At 46.1% G+C, this 22,630-nt stretch overlaps 1 protein-coding gene across 2 annotated transcripts; it reads left to right on the top strand.

Annotated features, from left to right (window-relative positions):
- Positions 1-360: 360 nt before the first annotated feature.
- On the top strand, positions 361-19,126 carry POLR1F (RNA polymerase I subunit F). 2 transcript variants are annotated; one of them, XM_069960474.1, is made up of 4 exons: positions 361-531; positions 7,107-7,248; positions 16,897-17,102; positions 18,234-19,126. In XM_069960474.1, the coding sequence occupies exons 1-4, from the start codon at positions 389-391 to the stop codon at positions 19,060-19,062; spliced, it is 1,320 nt and encodes a 439-aa protein (XP_069816575.1). In that variant the 5' UTR covers positions 361-388; the 3' UTR covers positions 19,063-19,126. The 2 variants fall into 2 exon arrangements, with proteins under 2 accessions (XP_069816575.1, XP_069816573.1); XM_069960472.1 differs by having other exon boundaries at positions 361-654.
- The last annotated feature ends 3,504 nt before the right edge of the window (positions 19,127-22,630 follow it).

Here is a 22,630-nt window from a genome sequence, read left to right as displayed (position 1 = left end):
ACCTGTCCTAAGGAGGATAAGTGCTGTAATCACGGGAATGTACAGTCTATAGCAGCAGCACATAGTATGTGCACGTCTCACCGCCAGTCACGGGAGACGCTTATTCACTACTGCTACAACTGATAGTATCCTGCAAGAGTCTTAGGAAATCCCATAATAATATAATTTTAAACGGTTTTACACAACACAGTTCTACTTCCTGTTGATTTCTAAAAGAGAAAAACTGTAACACTCAAAAAACATGGGGACAAAGAGGAGAAGACCGCTCTTTGGGTCTTCAAAAACATGGCGGCGTCCAAGCAGCGTTCACTCTGACCTCTAGTGACGGCTGTGCGGTATACGTCATCAGCCGTGGTCCCCTCCAGTGAAGACATGTGGACGGGACAGCATGGCTGAACCTGACAGCCTCGAGAGTGCTGCTCCGGCTGAAGCCGCAGGCGGTACCGCAGCCGACAGCTCAGAGAAGCCTACCACCCTGTCGTGTCTTAAGTTGCCGTCCTTCTCTGAAGCGTGCGGCTTTATTAACAGCAGGTATTCATGTCTGGTGGTGAAAACGCATCGCAGACACATTGCGCTGCCCCCTAAGTATCTGCACAAGAAGCGCACCGGCATAAAGGAGCACCTGGATGCAGAACTGCTCAAGTACAGTGTGGTGTAAGTGTGCGGGGAGGCCGCTGGGGTGTATGGCGCCTTCTGTATAATTATGTCCCCTCCTGCTTCCCGTCCGGCTGTCTGTGGTCTCTGTGCACACATGGCAGAGAGGGTGAAGTGCCTGATCTTTGTAACTGACTGCAGTACTACAAATAGTACATGGGAGGCTGCAGCTCATACAGGAGGCCTGGCTGCTATAAGCAGCTGATTGGGAGGTGGGACACCGCCATTCTAATATAGATCACCTATTCTAATGGTGCGTTTACACAGGCAGATTTATCTGACAGATTTTTGAAGCCAAAGCCAGGCACAGACCATAAACAGGGAACAGGTCATAAAGTAAAGGCTGAGATTTCTCCTCTTTTCAAATCCATTCCTGGTTTTGGCTTCCAAAATCTGTCAGATAAATCTGTGTGTGTAAACGTACCATAAGGATCGCCCATCAGCGTTACTGTCAGACATGTCAAAGTTACTGACGACGCTGGGTCTCCTGGCACCTGCTGTGATCCTGAGGCATGGACAGCACAGCAGCAGCCTCTTTCCTCAGCTGTCAATCATATCCGACTCCTTTACATCATTATAGTCTACAGTCAGATTTTCGGACGGAGATTTCCCCATTGTAAAGCAACTTATGCAGTTTATTACGAAATGTTCTATACAATTCATGTTGTTGGGCCCTGTTCACATGCAACAGATATGTCTTACTGCAGTAATGGTCACATGTCTATACACGGCCAGTCTGTGGACTGGACCTGGGAGCTCCCAGCATCATGATTTATTACGATGTCAGGAGCTCCTAAATAATTCAAAAGTTTGCACTATTGTACTGACACAGCTGCGCTGCTTTGTCAGTACACCAGCGTGAACTTTTAAACTGTTTAGGAGCTCTTGACATCATAGCAAATCATGATGCTTGGCGCTCCCAGGTACAGCCTGCAGAACACTGGCCGTGTATGGACGGAATTCTACAGACACGTGAATGAAGTCACAGGTGTCAAACTCAGGCTCTCCAGCTGTTGCAAAACTACAATTCCCATCATGCCTGGACTGCCAAAGCTAAAGCTGTCCAGTCTTGATGGGAATTGTAGTTCTTTAGCAGATGGAGGGCCTGAGTTTGACACCTGTTGTGGTCTAAGTGTTTGCTCCCATCTACCTCAATGACCTGTCCGATCTTAGATCTGGGCTCTATTCTTATTGGTCTTCTGACGTGTGGTGATCATAACTGAGCCATTCTCTATCCTGTTCTCAGATTCCATACTTATACTTTTAATTGTTTCACAAACCTTGTGATATCCCTCCCCATAGAACTGTCTGCGTGTTCACTGTAATGTGTCGGAGCATGTTAGACTTTCACTATAGTTCACTGTCTGCACAGAGGATCCAGCTGTCAATGGACACACAACATGTGCATATCAGCCGCTGTTATAGTGGAGCCATGGTCATCAGTACATTTATTTACTATGTGAGCGACCATGTATGATCACAGCATTAGAAAAATACATCTTGCTTTATTGGAGTTCAATGTTAAATCTTTCACCCATTTAAAGGGGTACTCTAATGGGAAAAAATAGTTTTCAAATCAACTTGTACTAAAAAGTTAGACAGATTTGTGAGATTTTAAAAATCTCCAGTCTTCCAGTACTTACCAGCTGCTGTATGTCCTGCAATAAGTGGTGTGTTGTTTCCAGTCTGACGCAGTCCTCTCTAACTTCCCTGTCCATGACAGGAACTGTCCAGAGCAGCAGCAAATCCTCATAGAAAACCTCTCCAGCTCTGAACAGTTCCTGTCACAGGCAGAGGAGGCAGCAGAGAGCACTGTGTCAGACTGGAAAGAAAATATTGGTCTTTATGATAAATGACCCAGATGGCACTAAGGAATTTAGGTTTGAATTTAAAGGGAACCTGTCCCCCTGCATTACGGCGCAGAGCCCGCCCGACCCCCGGATATTTACCCTTTTCTGCAAATACTGCTCCTAGAGCCGGTCCTGGGACAGAGATCTCACCTTCGGAAGCCGTGCGCACGCTGCAGAGATGAGTCTGACGCCCATAGAAAATTACGGCTCCAGCCATTCTCTATAAGCATCGGACTCCTCTCACCCTCTGGAGCCGATATCTCCGTCCCGGGTCCAGGAGCGGGACTTGCAGGATAGGGTAAGTATCCGGGGCTCCTCCGGGGGGTCTGGCGGGCTCTGCGCCGTAATGCCGGGTGACAGGTTCCCTTTAAAGGGGAACTATGAGCAGGTTAGACAAATTCCACTTACTGATAGCCCCGTATTGTGCAGGAGGAGATGAGGGTTTTTTGAGCTCTCATAGACTTCTATGGGGGCACCCGTTCAGGAAATCCTGATGAACATAGGATAGGTTCTATAATTTCCTGACCTATTTTCCTGAACGGACACCCTTCAGGAAAAATCCTGAAAGCTGTCAGTGTTCAATGCAACCCTATGGGACAGGAAATCCTGACAGATTTTCCTGAAGTGTGAAGGGGGCCTTACTCATCGGTCCGGTAACACAGTTAGGAGCACTTCCCTGCCCCCATAGTGCCAACCTGCCACTGACCGGCCCGCCCCTTCTAATTATCAGAGGAGCAGGCCAGCCAGGGTCGGGCCAGATGGGTGCTCTGGGGGTGGGACAGTGCTCCTAACGTTCTTCCCTTACCGAGGAGTAAACGACTAACTGCACAGGAACAACGCTGAAGATGACGGTAAGAGAAAACTTCATCCTTGGTGCCCCATACATTGTAGGGAGCTATCAGCAGGTTAGATTCATAGAAACACACTATAAATGTTCAGTAGATGTGGCTCCCACCTCTAGTAACCGCATCCAAGTCTAAATTGAGTGCCTCCTCCAACCTTCTTCCTAAATGGACAAAGGGTCTGTTTTATGCAGTTTAACTCCCTTTAAAGGGGTTGACCAGCAAAAATCTTTTTCTTTCAAATCAACTGGTGTGAGAAAGTTATATAGATTTTTAATTTACTTCCATTAAAAAATCTCACATCTTCCCATACTTACTAGCTGCTGTATGTCCTGCAGGAAATGGTGTTTTATTTTCAGTCTGACACAGTGCTCTCTGCTGACATCTCTGGCTGAGACAGGAACTCTGTCTCTTTTTTTTTTTATGAATCTCCATAGAAAACCTCTCCTGCTCTGTACAGTTTTTTTAATAAAGTAAATTACAAATCTATATAACTTTCTCACACCAGTTGATTTGAAAGAAAAAATTTTCGCTGGACAACCCCTTTAAGGTAAACAAGAATTGTACATAGAGAGTACTGCTAGCTATGTGGTTTTCAATGCTTGGGCGTTGTAGAAACGGTATAGCTTGTAGTGCACAACTGTTTCTCACCCTCTTCTGGCAGCTGCAACCAGGCCATAGGGGGCCCTAGATTTGGAGATAGATGGGGTTTTCATCTTAAGGACCTGCGCCTATCGGACATTTATGGTGTATTTTGTGGTTATGCTATAAAAGTCCAGATTGGAATACACCTGTAATAATTAGCACCAGGTAGCATAGGCACAGTACTAGTGTCTAGTCAGTTTCATGTCTATAAATGTCGGCAGCCACAGTTGTAATATTTGCAGCCTTATTTTTAGCAATGCATCAACTTTGGTAGAAAATATAGAGGAGCTGTGTGTCTTAGGTCACTGCGACTAGATAATGGCATCATTACTGCTTTAGGCTGGGTTCACACACAGTATATTTCAGGCAGTATTTGATCCTCATGTCAGGTCCTCATAGTAACCAAAATCAGGAGTGGATTGAAAGCACAGAAAGGATCTGTTCACATAATGTGTGAACAGAGCTTTTCTGTGTTTTTAATCCACTCCTGGTTTTGGTTGCAATATGAGGACCTGACATGAGGACCAAATAGTGCCTGAAATATACTGTGTGTGAACCCAGGCTTAAAGGGGAACTCCAGGTAGATGTTAAAAAAATAAAAATAAACTTCTGCAGAAGCATAACGCATTACTTACCTGTCTATCCCAGTTTTGAAACTACCAAAAATCCATTTGTTTTTCTTGGTTTTGTGTTTCTGTTCTTCTTGGTTTGGCATTTCCCAGAATGCAATGCTTTCCCTTATGTGATCATCACAGCCCCCACCCATTTCAATCAGTAAAATTAGTGCAGCAGTTGCTTCTGGACGGTCAGGGTATTGGGGGATCCAGCCAAGCCTCCTGTGACATCACGCCCTGCCCTCTGTCTGCATCATCAGCAAACACGCACAATGTGAGACAGAGGCATGGAAGATTTGTCTCCTAGGGCAGTGATTTTCAACCTTTTTTGAGCCACGGCACACTTTTTATACTTAGAAAATCCCGGGGCACACCACCAACCAAAATGGCACAAAATGACACTAAAACAGGACATATTATACATATAGTTAATAATATAGATTCTAAATGCATTTATACTCACTCAGTGTAACCTGGGCCTGTTTTCTTCTCCCTCCTGTGCTTCTCTCCACCATACTTCTCCCCCCTGCTTCTCTCCTGTGCTTCTCTCCACCATACTTCTCCCCCCTGCTTCTCTCCTGTGCTTCTCCCCCCTGCTTCTCTCCAGTGCTTCTCTCCACCATACTTCTCCCCCCTGCTTCTCTCCTGTGCTTCTCTCCCCCATGCTTCTCTCCACCATACTTCTGCAGTGTCCCAGAACCCGCTGTCTGTTTCTCACTGTCAGGTTATTTTTCCTATTACAGCCATGCCTGTTCTGGAAACTATTTGCACTGCAGCTGTGACTATGTAGTCCCTATTACTCTCAGGTTCCTGTATATTGTATATGTGTTTAACTCTGTGCAGTGGTATGCAAAGGCTGAGGATCACGTGACCAAGCCCTGTAACCATGGTTCCTCCAATGGCCATCGAGCTTTGGCCAGGAGTACCATGTGACTTCCCCTTGCTAGTTAGTTCCGGCCCCTGCTCCCAAGCAAGGAGGTCGTGTGTTTGTGTCTCTCTTCACCTTCAGAAGAGTGGACCTGGTGCTCTGCGGTAACAGATCCTGGCTGTCCGTCTGCTCAAGTGCCTGGAGTATCTTCTCATCTGGGTGTCGTTCCTGTTATTCATCTCCTCATCAAGTCAAGATTCATACCGCAAGTACTCTAATCCACCCAGCCTCTCTATTCTTCTCTCACTACTACTCCCATCATCCGGCACGTTTCACCTTAGCCTATGCAGCACCACCTTAGCTCTGTCTATATAAGTCTGCTATATTCCCGGTTGCATCCGGAAGAGACTGTTGCTACCAGTTACCTCAGTTACAATAAAAGTGTAACCACCGCTGTTACTGAGCCCTGGCATTGGTGTCCATTTACTGGTGCCCTGACTAGGAACAGCGAAGAATCGCATGCCCAGTAGCAATTATACCGCAGACCGGTCCCTCAGCTGTGCCATCCTCAGGCCCTATACTGTGACAATCCTATACCCTGCAGCTGCCCCGGTTCCTGCCCGCTCACAACACCTGCACTGCGAAGTGACCCTCACGGGTCAGGGCATCGCACTTCTCCCCCCTGCTTCTCTCCTGTGCTTCTCTCCACCATGCTTTTCTCCTGTGCTTCTCTCCACCATACTTCTCCCCCTGCTTCTCTCCTGTGCTTCTCTCCCCCCTGCTTTTCTCCTGTGCTTCTCTCCACCATACTTCTCCCTCCCGCTTCTCTCCTGTGCTTCTCTCCACCATACTTCTCCCCCCTGCTTCTCCCCGCGGCACACCCGACCATGTGTCGCGGCACACTAGTGTGCCACGGCACACTGGTTGAAAATCACTGTCCTAGGGGGATAGCAGCAGGAGCAGGAGACAATGTGAATTGGCACAGGGGCCATATTTTTTTTTACTTTCTGGATTTCTATCAGCTACCAGTGTGGCAGAACTGTACAGATACAGTAATAGATTGTATAGACACATCTATATAACTTTTAATAGAAAACAAGTTTTTCTTATGCAGAGTTTCCATTTAAAGGGGTACTCCAGTGGAGAAAAAAAACTTTCAAATCAACTGGTGCAAGAGACTTGTAATTTACTTCTATTTAAAAAATTCCATTCTTCCAGTCCTTATCAGCTGCTGTAAGTGATGTATTCTTTCCAGTCTGACAGTGCTCTCTGCTGCCACCTCTGTCCATGTCAGGAACTATCCAAAGCACATAAAAAACCTCTGCTGCTTTCTAGACTGGAAAGAATATACCACTTCCTGCAGGACATACAGAAGCTAAGAAGTATTGGAAGGCTTGAGATTGTTTGATAGACTTAAATTACAAATATCTGGCACCAGTTGATTTGAAGGATTTTTTTTCTTTGCTAGAGTACCACTTAAATGGCTGCTGGAACCTGGCTACTTGCATATCTGAAATATGAGATATAAGAGAGATGAGGAATTAAACTTAGTACCAGAACAATTCTTAGCAAAAGTAAGTTATCTTTGTGGAATTATGTTTTTGTAATAGTATCTTTGTCCTTCTTATATAAGGTTGGAAGGAGTCCCTGTGGCGTATGACAACATCAAGCTTATTGGAGAATTGGGTGACATATTCGATGATATTGGTTACATTCACATCAATGTTGAAGCGGACTTTGTCATATTCCAGCCAGAATATGGACAGAAGCTTGTGGTAAGAACCAATATGTAATGAGACGTATGTTCTGTGGCTTGTAGTTGTGTTTTACTAATGTCTCCTTTTTAGTTTGCGTTCACATGTACAGGATCCGCAGCAGATTTGAAGTTTCAGATCTACCGCTTCAAATCTGCTGCGGATCTTGTAATTGTCAACGCACCATTTAAAAATATTTTTTTTTAATCACCCATCCAGCAACAAGCTTCTTTAAAGCAAATGTACAACCACTGTCCTTTTTTTAAACCGCATATGGCATCGGTCGATTCCCGAGCACTAGAGGCCCCCAGTGTGACAAAACCCTCTCCCCTCTGTGACGTGGCTCCATTAGAATCAGGCCAGGCTCGGGAATAGACTGGCGCCATGTGCGGGAAGACGGCTGTTTAAAAGAAAAAAAAAAGGACTTTGTTACCGGCATCCCCAGGCAAGTGCCAGTCTGTTAATGTATAAAACCTAAAGCAATGTACTTGGTGGTACATTCTCTTTAACCCTTTGAGGACCAGGCCCAAAATGACCCAGTGGACCGCGCAAATTTTGATCTTAGTGCTTTCGTTTTTCCCTCCTCCCCTTCTAAGAGCTCCAGCACTCTCAGTTTTCTATCTACAAGCCATGTAAGTGCTTGTTTTTTACAGGAATAGTTGTACTGTGTAATGGCGTCTTTCATTTTACCATAACATGTATGATGGAATTCCAAATATATTATTTATGAAGATATAAATAGGTGAAATCGTAAGAAAGAATGCAATATGGTAACGTTTGGGGGGTTCCTGTGTCTACGTAATGCACTATATGGTAACAGCGACATGACACTATTATTCTATAGGTCAGCCCGAACACAACCACATGCAGGTTACACAGATTCTCTAATGTTATATATATTTTTTTTTATGAAATCCTTTTTTTTGGCAATTAAATATTAATAAAATGGGCCTATTGTGACGCTTATAACGGTTTTATTTTTTCACCTATGGGGCTGTATGGGGTGTAATTTTTTCAGCCATGATCTCTAGTTTTTATTAATACCATATTTGTGAAGATCGGACGTTTTGATCACTTTTTATTGATTTTTTTTAATATATAATGTAACATAAAATCGGTAATCTGCGCACTTTTTCCCCTCTTTTCGTGTACGCCGTTTACCGGTCGCAATGACGCTTGTTATATTTTAATAGATCGGACAATTGCGCACGCTACGGTATATTATATGTTTATCTATTTATTCATTTTTATATGTTTTATTTATATAATGGGAAAGGGGGGTGATTTAGACTTTTATTGGGGGAGGGGTTTTGGGGTAGTGTGTTAGTGTTTTGAACTTTTTTTTTTTTACACTTTTGAAGTCCCTTTGGGGGACTTGTACATAGATTAGTCTGATTTCTACACTGATGAATGCTATGCCATAGGCATAGCATTGATCAGTGTTATCGGCGATCTGCTCATTGAGCCTGCCTGTGCAGGCTTAGAGTAGCAGATCGCCGATCGGACCGCACGGAGGCAGGTGAGAGACCTCCTGCAGTCCGTTTTACCGATCGGGACCCCCGCAGTCACACTGCGGGGGTCCCGATCGGTAAGTGACAGGGGACTCCCCCTGTCACTTACACTTAAACGCTGCGGTCGCACCGCGATCGCGGCGTTTAAGGGGTTAATGACACGCGGCAGCGCGATCGCTGCAGCGTGTCATTACCGGTGAGGTCCCGGCTGCTCACTGCAGCCGGCCCCCACCTCCTATAAAGCGCGCTCCGCTCCGGAGCGCGCTTCATAGCGGGAATAACACCCATGACGTAAGGTTACGTCATGGGTCGTCTGGGGACAGACTTCCATGACGTAACCTAGGGCTGGGCGGTATACCGTGAAAATACCGATACCGTCTCTGGCGTCGGTTAACCGACCTCAACTTTCCCAGGACGGTATCTGCGGTATTTCACAGTTTTGGGTGCTTTATGTGCAGAGACGCAGGGATGCCAGAGCCAGGCAGGACGTGGCTGCAGCGGATGAGAGGAGTCTTATCCCAGGCTCGAGACAGGAGCGGGGATCACTGAGCTCCGACACTACAGCCCAGGGATCTGGCTTATCTCCCTCAGGAGCCCCAAGAGGCAGACACTGAGCCCCGCAGCCTCGGAGTGTCCAACATTCCCCTATCCAGGCAGCACGCGCTGCACAGACCGGCCTGCTTCTGCTGGGGTGAACGCTCTGCCCCCTCCCCCTCCTGTCACTGCCGGGCCATCATTTCAAACAGGGCAGTTGCCGCGCAGAGCAGTGACCTGGAGCCAGGGCGGTTACCAGGCTCCAGTCACTGTGCGCTGCCACAGCTATCCCCCCTCCGTGTAACAGCAGCAGCCTTCAGGAGGTAGCCTACTACTGTGTGCTTCTGCCGTCCACACAGCCCTCCCCCGTAACTAGCCGGCACCGGTCTCCAGGAGATAACACTCTGCAGCCGAAGGGTTGTTGCTCCTCCCGTTGTGTACTGCCCAGAGAAAGAGACAGTGTCTGACTAGTGGCAGCTACTGCACGGAGGAGCCGCTTTCTGATTTAGCTTCTCTGCTGCTCTAGATCACTGACAGGCGGAGGCTGAAGGAGAAAGTGGTTTCCCCATGTACACACAGGCTCTGTCTGTACCTGGAATAGCAGAGCTGTCACACAGGAGGAAGAGGGACAGGTTGCTATATATACACTATGTACACACAGGAGGAAGGGGGACAGGTCGCTATATATACGCACACAGGATGGGACAGGTCGCTATATACACACACACAGGATGGGACAGGTCGCTATATATACGCACACAGGATGGGACAGGTCGCTATATATACGCACACAGGATGGGACAGGTCGCTATATATACGCACACAGGATGGGACAGGTCGCTATATATACGCACACAGGATGGGACAGGTCGCTATATACACACACACAGGATGGGACAGGTCCCCCTTCTTCCTGTGTGTACATAGTGTATATATAGCGACCTGTCCCCCTTCCTCCTGTGTGTATATATATATAGCGACCTGTCCCCCTTCCTCCTGTGCGTATATATAGCGACCTGTCCCCCTTCCTCCTGTGTGTATATATATAGCGACCTGTCCCCCTTCCTCCTGTGCGTATATATAGCGACCTGTCCCCCTTCCTCCTGTGCGTATATATAGCGACCTGTCCCCCTTCCTCCTGTGTGTATATATAGCGACCTGTCCCCCTTCCTCCTGTGTGTATATATAGCGACCTGTCCCCCTTCCTCCTGTGTGTATATATAGCGACCTGTCCCCCTTCCTCCTGTGTGTGTGTATATATATATATATATATATATATATAGCGACCTGTCCCCCTTCCTCCTGTGTGTACATAGTGTATATATAGGGACCTGTCTCCCTTCCTCCCATATGTACATAGCGACCTGTCCGTGTGTGTGTGTGTGTATATATATATATCTACACACACATACATACACCTGTCCCCTACTGTGTGTTCGTAGTGTTTATATAGGGACCTGTCCCTTCTGTGTGTATATATAGAGACTTGTCCCCCTCCTGGGTGTATATACAGAGATCTGTCCCCCTCCTGTGTGTACGTAGCTGTATAACTCTGCTGAGACCCCCTAATAATGACAAATAATAATAATGACAATAGACTAAATTCACTGCCTTCAGTTGCTGCTCGGTGAGTTACTTTTTTTTTTTTTTTTTTTAAATCAACTTTAAAAAGTGGGTGTGGCTTGCAAAAGGGGTGTGGCTTACAAAGGGGCGTGTCATATTTATCGTCCAATTATCGTTACCGCAGCTACATGTGTGATAAACCGCGATATCGATTTAGGCCAATATCGCCCAGCCCTACCCTGTACCTCCTTGTGCACTACAACTCCCAGAATACCTCCTTGTGCACAAGGAAGTATGCTAAGAGTTGTAGTGCACAAGAAAATTTTAGGAGTTGCAGTTGTGCAGTAGCAGCCTCCCGACACACTAAATAATAATAATAAAAAAAAAAAATATATATATATATATACACACACATACACATACATACACACACACACACACACACACACACACACACACACACACACACACACCCTATGGGGACCAAACTACAGAGAACCCTTTATTATAGAAGCCTAGCAGCAGTGGTACGTACAGTATAGCGGCTATCTACCGTATAGAGTGGGCTACAGTGTAGGTGCATACTGTGTGGACAATAACACCTATCTCCAAAAAAAAAAAAAAGCCCTAGCCTTTTTTTTTTACAGAAAAAAAAACTATATAAGACCCGTGGAAGAAACAAAGTTTAAAAAAAGAAAACTTGGTATAAAAATATATATTTATTAATAATTGAATAAATTGCAAAAGTTTTGTGAGGATGAGTGGTCGGCTACTGATGGTCTGCTAAACTGGGGTCTTCTCTCTGGATGAGTCTTCATGAGAGTCTCAGCGGTTTGACACCTGTGTTATAGATGGTCTCCTCTCTGTTGGAGTCTTCAGCAGCCTCAGATATTATAGATGGTCTCCTCTCTGTTGGAGTCTTCAGGAGCCTCAGATATTATAGATGGTCTCCTCTCTGTTGGAGTCTTCAGGAGCCTCAGATATTATAGATGGTCTCCTCTCTGTTGGAGTCTTCAGGAGCCTCAGATATTATAGATGGTCTCCTCTCTGTTGGAGTCTTCAGGAGCCTCAGATGTTATAGAGGTTATTGGGAAACTGCAAAGAAATAAGAGAAATAAATGAGTGAGAAAATGAACATTTTGTCTTTTCACAGTTGTAGAACAGTCAGAGATGAGAGGGTTGTCACTGTCAGGCTCTTACCTCTAGATGAGTCCCAATAGATGTTGCATGTAGGTAGATCCTCAATCTGCAGCCTTCAGTCCACCTCCATGTCCTCCACCGCCGGCAGGCGAGATGTGGAAATCTTCCTCCTCTTCTTCTTTGATACATCCACCATCTCCACATCATCTGGAAATTGGCGTCCGCCAACCTCCATGGGCTCGCAGATACTCTTGTATGCCCTCTTGAGCATGCGAGCCGGTCTTGCTGGTGGGGCAGGGTAGGATGGGGCGGGGCGGGGTGGTGGGGCAGGGTGGGATGGGGCGGGGCGGGGTGGTGGGGCAGGGTTGGATGGGGCGGGGCGGGGTGGTGGGGCAGGGTTTGGTGGCTGGGCCACAGTCGAAATCTTTCTCTTCCTGATAGTCATCCTGAGAGACTCTCCAACACTCCAACTCCAACAAAAGTTAGCCTGGACTAACACTGCTGTCAGGGTGCAGCTTGGTTTTATTGCCACAATCAGGTTCTATTGTGACATCATCCTCATACGTGTCATGATGACATCACAAGCAGTGGGTGTGGCCAGAGCACTCAGAGATGAATACTATGGGGGAGATTTATCAGACATGGTGTAAAGTATAACTGGATCAGTTGCCCCTAGCAACCAATCAGATTCCACCTTTCATTTTCCATAGTCTGTGAGCAATGAAACCTGTAATCTGATTGGTTGCTAGGGGTTACTGAGCCAGTTTCACTTTACACCATGTTTGATAAATCTCCCCCTATATGTACCTGCACTGGACTTCTACATTATAAGATTACAGGATTTGTTCTCTGCTCCACTTTTAGTCCCATTAGTAAATAAAAGTAATAACCAGTGTTTTCTCTGCCTGGTAGTGCAGGACGGGGTCTATAGAGGGGCTTTATTTATGGTGATAATCAGGAATACACCCCCTCCCAGGCTGACATGATGCTTTATGGTAGATGCTGAGTGTTGTACAACCTGACTGCTCCATCATGAATGAGCTCCCAATATATCTGTTAGATGGCTCCTATGTTCTGGATGGTAGATGCCGCTGTTAGGCGTCTCACAACCTCCCCAGCATATATTTACATGGAAGCTATAAAATAGTGTTATAGTGTAACTGTCATTTATAACCTATGGAGGGGGGGCAGCTTTTTGAGGACAGAAAGAGACTTTTTTGCCTCCCAAAACCAGTCAGTTTCCTATCACTTATACTATTTGCTTTCTGTACAGTTGTGTGACATGACAGTTACACCTAAACCCGTCATTACTCTGCTTCCTGCTCTGAGGCCACGTTCACACAGGGTATTTTTTCATTAAACAACGTCCGTTTTTGCAGTTTGCAGACACAGCAGTAGTTTATTGCCACTGCGGCATTACATTAGATTGCATAGAATCACAGCCATAGTGTATACACTGGGAACTGGGTGCTGGTTAAAAAAAGGGCCACGGCATTGGCATTCCCTCGCTGGTCTGTTAATATAAAAAACAAAGCGATGTACCTAGTGATACATTCGCTTTAAGTATATCCTGTCTCGTTATGTGATACACCCAGAAAGATGACATTAGGCAGGGGCAATTTTATCTTTTCAGTTGATTTAAAGGGGATGTACACCCAAAGTATTTTTTTTTATTTCAAATCAACTGGTGCCAGAGATTGGTCATTTACTTCTATTAAAAAAAAAAAAAAAAAAAGTCGAGTCCTCCAGTACTTACCAGCTGCTGTATGTCTTGCAGGAAGTGTTGTATTCTTTCTAGTCTGGAGGGCAGGAGAGGATTTGCTGCTGCTCTGGACAGTTCCTGTCATTGACAGAGGTGGCAGCAGAGAGCACTTATATACCTGTGGTTATTTAGTCTTAAAGAGTCACTGTCGTATTTTTTTTTTTTTTTTTTGCAGAAATCAATAGTCCAGGCGATTTTAAGAAACTTTGTAATTGGGTTTATTAGCCAAATCTGCCATTATCTGCATGTAAAAAGCCTTTTCCCAGGTCCCCCCCTCCTTCCTCTTTTTCATCCACTCTGAAAAATCTGAAAATTGTGACTTGTTGCAGGAGTCGTACCCTGTCTGTTCTAGGGAGAGGGGAGGGGGGAGGAGGAAGGAGGGAGTTAGCCGGCAGCAGAAAGCAGATAACAGAGGATTACAGGCACAGAGCTGGGTGACAGCTGTAATCTGAGCTCAGACAGGTCACTGGTGACTGTCACAGGAGATATCCTGTGAGGGATTTGTAGATTAACTCTTTGTTGTCCTGTTTTGGTCTTTTCTTTAGCTCTCTCCATAGGAGAACAATGAAGACAGGGGTGAGAGCTTCAAACTGCTTTTTCATGATAAAAATGCATTTTTCGGATAATAAACCCAATTACAAAGTTTCTTAAAATCGCCTGGACTATTGATTTCTGCAAAAAAAAAAAAAAATCATGACAGTGACACTTTAACATGTCTGGTATGCCTCTAAAGTTACACAGATCTGCCGATTCAGCAGATCATTGCTCCATGTAAAAAGACAATGATTGGCTGGTCATGCCTTCTGATGCTGACCTAAAATTATCGGCTGCCGGATGCGCATCGCTACATGTAACAGTGATGCGCGACCGACGGCTAATGAATTACCTCTCCACGCTCCTCTGTGTTCTCTTCGCTTCTCCATGCTTCCCTGCAACCGCCGGTACAAGTTCAGAGCCGGTCTCTGAAGTGATAGGCTGCTCACCAGAACAGTACCACCGCAGCCAGTGATTGGCTGAGGAGCCTGAGGCTTCAGAGACCGGCTCTGAACTTGTACCGGTGGCTGGTGAGAAGCCAGGAAGATACCAGGGAGCATGAGAGGTAATGTATACAGTTTATTATTTACTATATACAGCAAGGGCTGCACGAACATTGTTAACTATACAGGGCTGGGCGGTATACCGCAAAAATACAGATACCGTCACTGGCGTTGGTTAACCGACCTCAACCTAGCCAGGACGGTATCAGCGGTAATTTTTTATTTTTATCTCCCCGAGAGCTCCTGCACATAAACTCGCGGCCCGGCGTGATCGCTGCACGTTATGTGCAGGGACGCCGGAATCTGAGCGGGAGGTGGAGGAGCAGCAGGGCCCAGGTGAGTGCCCGAGTGCACAGCCCTCTCCCCGCACCCATCCAGTCCGAGCGCCCGCCTGCCGTCCCTGCACACGCAGAACATTAACGTGCAGCGCTCGCTGGCCGGGGGAGAAGGGCACTGGGACGGGACTGGTACCGGTCCCCCAACTCCTGACCGGCGAGCGAGCGCTGCACACGTTGTCCTGTGTGTGCAGGGAAGAGGCCATGTCAGAGCTGAAGGTGGAGGAGCAGCACATGGGGGCGGCTGTCCTGTAGTTCCCTCAGTAACAGTACAGGACTGTAACATAGGAGGAATAATGGGCCTCAGCAGGCAGGAGAAGTTATTGCTGTGTGTGGTCTCCTGCCTGCTGGAGCCCATTATTCCTCCTATGTTACAGTCCTGTACTGTTACTGAGGGAACTACAGCTCCCATACCCATAGACTCCTGCCTGCCCGCCCCCCCTGTGTACCCATAGACCCCTGCTCGCCCCCCCTGTGTACCCATAGACCCCTGCCCGCCCCCCCTGTGTACCCATAGATCCCTGTCCGCCCCCCCACTGTGTACCCATACACGGCTGCCCGCCCCCCACTGTGTACCCATACACGGCTGCCCGCCTCCCCATATAGTAGAGGAGAGAGAGATCTTCACAGCGTGTCAGTGCAGCGCCATCTACAGCCCCCTATAATGTGCCACTCATAATGTCCCCATAACAGTGCCTTTGTACTGTCACCTATACATAGCATACTATATACCCATCATATATACTGTACGTCCCTGTACTGTCACCTGTATATACTATATACCCATCATATATACTCTGGGTACCTATAGTACATAGCTATATACCTGTATATACACGTCCTGTATTGTGCACATAGCTGTATGCTATATACCTGTATATACACGTCCTGTAGTGTGCACAGAGCTGTATGCTGTATACCTGTATATACACGTCCTGTAGTGTGCGCATAGCTGTATGCTGTATACCTGTATATACACGTCCTGTAGTGTGCGCATAGCTGTATGCTGTGTACCTGTATATACACGTCCTGTAGTGTGCACATAGTTTGGGTTGCTGCTCATTGAGGTACTGTACTTTTTTAAAATTTTATTGAAACAAACTATCCCCAGTTTGGCACGGCCAAGTGGGTGTGGCTTGTAAAAGGGTGTGGCTTACAAAGGGGGCGTGGCATAGTTATCGTCCAATTATCGTTACCGCAGCTACATATGCGATAAACCGCAATATTGATTTAGGCCAATATCGCCCAGCCCTAACGTAACCCTACGTCCAGGGTCGTCTAGGGGTTAATGAAAATGTATGAATACATGTATGCATGGCATCTTAAAGGGGTATTCCCATCACCTAAACGTTTGTTAGGGAATGCAAAAGAATAACTATTTTGAAAATGCTTTGCATTAGCAAAATGGCTTTCTTTTCAAGTTTGGCCCCTTCCTCTCGCTGTACTGTTGACAGCGGTTGCCGGGCTGTGACACGCTTGGATAATCAGAGCTGGTAAGTTTGTTTTTTGAACTTTTTTATGTCTCCCTCTGACATCCCAAATGTCTCCAGGGCTTGGATTGTCCGTGGAGGTATGTGTAATGTCAGGGGAAGACACCGCAGTGTCAGCTCATTCAGCTCAGTACTGCTGCGTTCTGTCATGCTGAACCAGGAAGTTAGTACGGGGTGCGGTGGTGCCGAGCGGGAAAGGGGGGATTGTGTATTATCTTGTATCCATTTCCAAATAGTTTCGTCTTTTATGTATTTTATGGCAGTAAATATGAATATGCAAATTGTTTGTTCTTTTAGGGGGTTGTTAACAAGAAGGCGCCCAGTCATCTTGGTTGCCTGGTCCATGGCTGTTTCAATGCGTCCATACCGAGGCCCATGAAGATGTCTGTGGAAGCTTGGCAACATCTAGAAGTCAATATAGGGGATGAGCTGGAATTTGAAGTCACCCGGTTGGATTCGGATGCAGCGGGTGTATTTTGCATCCGTGGCAGAATGGATAGAAAGTAAGAATGCTACTGTTCACCCTGACTTACTTCCTGTCCTGTCTGTTTAATATGATTACACAAAGACTACAAGGAAAAAGATCTGATCAGTGGGGGTCTGACTGCTGGGACCCCTACCCCTATTTATGAGAATAGAGGTCCCTTGTCTCCTGAATGAATGAAGGGGCAGTGCACATGCTTAGCCATTGCTCCTATGCCATTGGATTGCTGAAGATGGCAGAGTGCAATGCAGATGCCACCTATACCTCTCTTATCGGTTTTTACCTTATAAGAGGAAACAGTTCTAGTAACCGAGCAGTCATTTATGGCTTATCTTATGTATATGCCATTAAAGAGGTAGTCTAACAAAAACAAAACTTCTTCCCAGGCTGGGGATTTTAAAAAATGTGCATACTGTACTCGTTGCCTTTGGCTATCCCCAATGCTGATGCACCAACACTTCTGGTACTACTACAGGTGTGTGCTTTTTCCGGGTTGTATGCCATCCCATCCCCACATGACTTGCCCTGCTCAGCCAATCAGTGGCCACAGCAGACCATCACTGATCCCGAACTGAATGGTGCACACTGCATATGCTTAACCAGTGGTTTATTCATTCTCTAGTGGACTGACAAACATTGCCAAGTGCTGAACTCTGAAGTGTTCTGCAGCCCTATAGAAAACAAATGGAGCAGTTTCCATGCATGCGCATAATCCGTTGGTCATTCCAGGGACTATTATCTCCCATTTCTTAGGAATTGATGGGGATCCTAGCGGTTGGACCCCTATCTATCAATTTGTAAGCCACAGCACAGGGGATAATGCTTGTTTTCATCAATGACTAATGGTGCCTTTACACAGAGATTTATCTGACAGATATTATTAGCCAAAGCCAGGAACAGACTATAAACAGGGAACAGGTCATAAAGGAAAGACTGAGATTTCTTCTCTTTTCAAATCCATTACTGGTTTTGGCTTCAAAAATCTGTCAGATAGGGTCCTTTTACACAGAGAGATTTAAGTCTCCTGCAGGGCTGTAAAGTGCACATCCTGATGACTAGTCATGTTCTCCATATGCTTATTGCCTACTATGCAATTTTATGTATGTATTCATGCAAAATGTGACCTTAGATTTTTTTTCTTCCTTTTCAGAATGGAAGCTGAAGCCATTGAAAATTTTAATGCAATGTCTGTGGAACAGAACGCTAATGTACCAGACAATGATGCGCAGAACAGTACAGAAATCCCAGAAGAAGACACAGCCGGTGAGACAAGTATATTATCAGGTCACACCTCCAAGAAGAAAAGCAAGAAACGTTCTTTCGAAGAAACACTTTCACAAAATGAAGGAACAGAAAGCCAAGGGGATGAAAGCTTAAGCTTGGTGGAAACTCCAAAGAATAAGAGGAAGAAACGCAAGCATCAGGAACCCCTTTCTCAAGATTCTGTAGAGGTTGATGGACATAATCAGGATGATCATGATGCAACATTAGACAGTAGTGTAGTTGGGCTTGAAAACACATCAGAGGTCACTTCAAGTAAAGAACATAAATCCAAAAAATCTAAGAAAAAGAAACGTAGGGATTACCCTAATCTTGAGAGCAGCGTACAAAATGGGATAATGGAAGATTCGTTGGTCACTGATGATAGCATATTAACATCCGAAACTGATCATGGATCCACTAAGAAGAAACACAAGAGAAAACACAAAGCTTCTACGACCCTAGATCAGGACTCTGAAAATGGTGTGGTTACTGCTTCATCTCAAGAATCTCCCATAGACTACTTCATAACTCAGCAGGAAACCCCCAAAGTAAAGAAACACAAAAAGAAACACCGCAATCCTACTGAAATGGACAGTGAGACCAGTGCTTTCCAGACTGATGGTGGAGTAGAGAACACTGATATACTGGCTTCAAATAGCCAAGATGTTTCCGAACATAAAGTGAAGAAGAAGAAGAGGAGGAAGGAACCACTGTAAACATTGAGCAGTATTTTGTAAATTCTTATTTTCCTATTGAAAATATATTTTATTTTTTTGGAAATATGTGCTCTGTTTTATCATTGTTGCTGAACAATGTTCTAAATAATCTGAACTTGACATCCGGTAATAAATGCTTTATAGAGATCTACTTCAGAGCTACTGGAGCAATGTTCAGTTTTAATGAATAAATTAATCATTTTTGTGTAGTTGTTACTTACAGGTGTGTGAATGATGATCTCTCTCTACAGGAAAACAGTACATTAAAGAATTGGAAGATTGTTAGCCTTATGTGATCTTCTCACTGCTGCTATTCATTCAGCCATGACAGCTGAAATTATTTAAGGGAGTATGTAAAATTCAATAACCTGCATTTAACTTTAAAATGTATGCTGGGAATTATCTTTCTATCTATTGTACCCAGAGTGTTTCATGCACCCTTTTTGGCCTTTGTCAGGTTTGTATGCCTCAACTGACCCACTGCCCCCCTCCCCCCTCTTAACAGTGACATAGCTCTGAGCCTTCTGTCAGTGGTATATACTGTATATCTCAGATTGAAGGATGTAGCACTGTCTATAACGTGTAGTACTGTATGCACTTTTTTCCTGCTGTCCATTGATGTATAATCAATTATACGCAAACTTATTAGCAATGTTCCATAGTACATATCGTGTCATGGAGAGACGTGCCTTAGAAATTTTACTCATTTCTTTCATTTCATTATCTATATGAAATTTTATGTAGACTGAAATTTTATGTAGACTATCATTTGAAAAAAAAAAAAATACAGCGTTATTCTTGAACATGGGATGTTCTCAATATTGCGGCACAGCTTCATTTACGTAGGTAGGAATGATCTGCAATATTGAGTATGTGCCAGTTTTTTTTTTTTTTTTTTTTTGTGGGGGTGGAGGTAGCTATGTGTCTCCCCCCCCCTTAATATTTAGTTTGACCTTTTTTGCTGTCAGCTTTTTAACTGATCACAATGTCAAAAAATAATAAACCTGTAAACAAAACTGTTAATAAAAAAGAAGTGTGTGATAAAAACACAAACCATATTCTTTTATGTTTTGTATAGTGACTACAAAACAAAAAATACCTAAATGGCTGTTGAAATCTAAGGGGGGCCTATTCCACCGAGCGAAGATTCAGCCGATTATCGCTCTGTGGAATAGAGACAAAGATCAGCCGATCATCGTGTCATTGGCTGATTGTTTATGTTCAAACCTAAAATCATCGGGCACCGACCGTGCTTTGCTGCGTGGAATAGCGGTGTGTTGCCGGCGACCGACGATTTCAGAAGCACTGTACTTTACCTACACATATTGCAGGTCTTCTCCTGTGCTCCTTCTTCCTCCCGTGCACAGCAGCAGCTGACAGACCGCTCAGCCAATCACTGGCCTGGACCGCCGCAGCCAGTGATTGGCTGAGCGGTCTTTCAGCTCAGACAGGCCGCACTGAAGCTGCTGCACGCGGGACTGGGCGTGATTTAAAGGGAACCTGTCACCCCCCGTGCCGGGGTGACAGGCTCCCGACCCCCCCGTTAGAGCCCCCTATACTTACCTAATCCCGCCGGGTCCCGCTTCTGGATTCGGTCGGGTCCCGGAGATCTCAGCCGCTGCAGCCCGGCGCGCGCGCTGACAGATTAGTCCAACGCTCATAGAGAATGACGGAGCGCTGGACTCTCCTGTCATTCTCTATGAGCGTTGGACTCATCTCTCAGCGCGCGCGCCGGGCTGCAGCGGCTGAGATCTCCGGGACCCGACCGAATCCAGAAGCGGGATGAGGTAAGTATAGGGGTCTCTAACGGGGGGACGGGGGGTGACAGGTTTCCTTTAAACTGAATGAAATAGTCTGACGTCACTCAGGGGTGCACCGTGCATCACATCGGCACGCTCACATTCTTCCTATGCCATGTATCCGCAGTACAGCGGTCTCAATCTACGCTGTACTGCGCAGGTGCAGGATAGGCTTTAACTCATTGCCGGATATCCAGCAATGAGTTCAAGGCTATTCTGCACCTGTGCAGATTGGGACCACTGTACTGCGCATAGCGCACCCCTGAATGATGTAAGACTAATTATTCAGTCTGAATCATGCCCGGAGGACCGTTAGTGATGTGGAGGAATGCCTAGGGGACTGTGACTAGATGCCGATGGCTCACCACCCAGGTGACTACTTGCGGAGGATTTGCATACAGCGCGCCAAGAACAAAAAGTACGTTTGGGGAATATACAGTCGTAGCCAAAAGTTTGGAGAATGATACAAATATTATTTTTACCCTGACGCCCAATGACAGCACCCCTGGAGAGGACCTCCCACCGCAGGACAGGAAACCTGTGAAGATAAAAGCTTGATACACCTCTCCACACCTCCGTTCATTCAGGTTTCCTGTCCTGCGGATAGGAGGCCTGTGAAGTGTCCCATCCGGGATAAAGTTTGTTTTCATACTTCTCCGTGCCGGCTGCAGGTCCTCCCTGAGGGAATAAGCCTGTCTCAGGACAGCCTCCCTCAGCCTGGTGATGTCAGGCTCCCTCTGTTTCCCCTCTGCTGCAGCCTCCGGCACGTTCCTTGCCTGCCACCCCCGGGGATTCCGCGGTATACCGGGCTCTCTGGGTAGGTGGTGTGGTGCGGTGTGCTGGGGAAGTAGTGGAGCAGGGGAGCCATGTCTCTTCCTCTCCGGCTTCGGCGCGCCAACGTATGGGGTGCGCGGCGTGATGCACGTACGCGTACGTAACGCGCTGACGTCACTTCCGGGTTTCGGCCCGGGAATCATTCAAAGCCAGAGGGGGAAGGAGGGAACAGCGTCCACAAGCCTCTAGCGTCCAGGAGGCATTCTGAGACCGCTCACCAGCCAGCCAGCCAGTCAGCCGTATATCTCTATCGCTGACAGTCTCCTTCTGCTACGATGTCGGACTTGGCAGAAAGAGGAGAAAATGGACGTCGTGACCACCATGATCACAGATCATCCAGAGACTCTACTCCGGTACTTAAGAGACTCGTCCTTCTGTTTGGTGAGACCGAATCTTTTTATATGATATTAATGCTAGATTCGTGTGGTTTATTGTAGGGCTCCAGATCAAGTACTAGATCTACTGGGAAAGCCATATCCAAAGCACACCATAAAGAATGTGCAGAATGTAAAACTCCCCTTAGGGATGATTATGTCAGAACCCTGTGCCCATCCTGTATTAATAACCTTGTTGCCCAGGAGTCATCAGCTCTAGCAGAGAGCATTAAAAAAATTGTGAGAGATGAAATTCAACTCTCAATGAGGAGCATGACTACTTCATTGCCTTCAGCTTCCTCCTCTTCAGCACTCTTACCCTCGGTTATTCCTGTGGTATCAGATTTGTCAGGTGAACCTTCCCCTCCTCATAGAGAAGTCTTATTAGAGGAGGGCGAGATTGACCTGATAAATTCCTCAGGTGAGGATGATTCTGACTCAGGAACTAAAACTAAATCCCTGTTTCCGGTAGAGGATACTGACCAACTCATCAAGGCTATTAGAGCCTCTATGAATATGGAGGATGCCAAAATCACTCCATCGCCGGAGGACGCCTTATAT

This window comes from Dendropsophus ebraccatus, chromosome 2, assembly GCF_027789765.1.
Source record: "Dendropsophus ebraccatus isolate aDenEbr1 chromosome 2, aDenEbr1.pat, whole genome shotgun sequence".
NCBI lineage: Eukaryota > Metazoa > Chordata > Amphibia > Anura > Hylidae > Dendropsophus > Dendropsophus ebraccatus.
Note: the sequence above shows the minus strand (reverse complement) of the source record. Positions and strands in the feature narration are given on the sequence as shown.

What these genes read in the sequence shown, in the direction of transcription:
- POLR1F (XM_069960472.1), top strand. Translation starts at nt 389, where the DNA reads ATGGCTGAACCTGACAGCCTCGAGAGTGCTGCTCCGGCTGAAGCCGCA. An exon ending in CTGCTCAAGTACAGTGTGGT is followed by an intron (nt 655 to 7,106) that starts GTAAGTGTGCGG and finishes TTCTTATATAAG; the next exon opens with GTTGGAAGGAGTCCCTGTGG. An exon ending in CGTGGCAGAATGGATAGAAA is followed by an intron (nt 17,103 to 18,233) that starts GTAAGAATGCTA and finishes CTTCCTTTTCAG; the next exon opens with AATGGAAGCTGAAGCCATTG.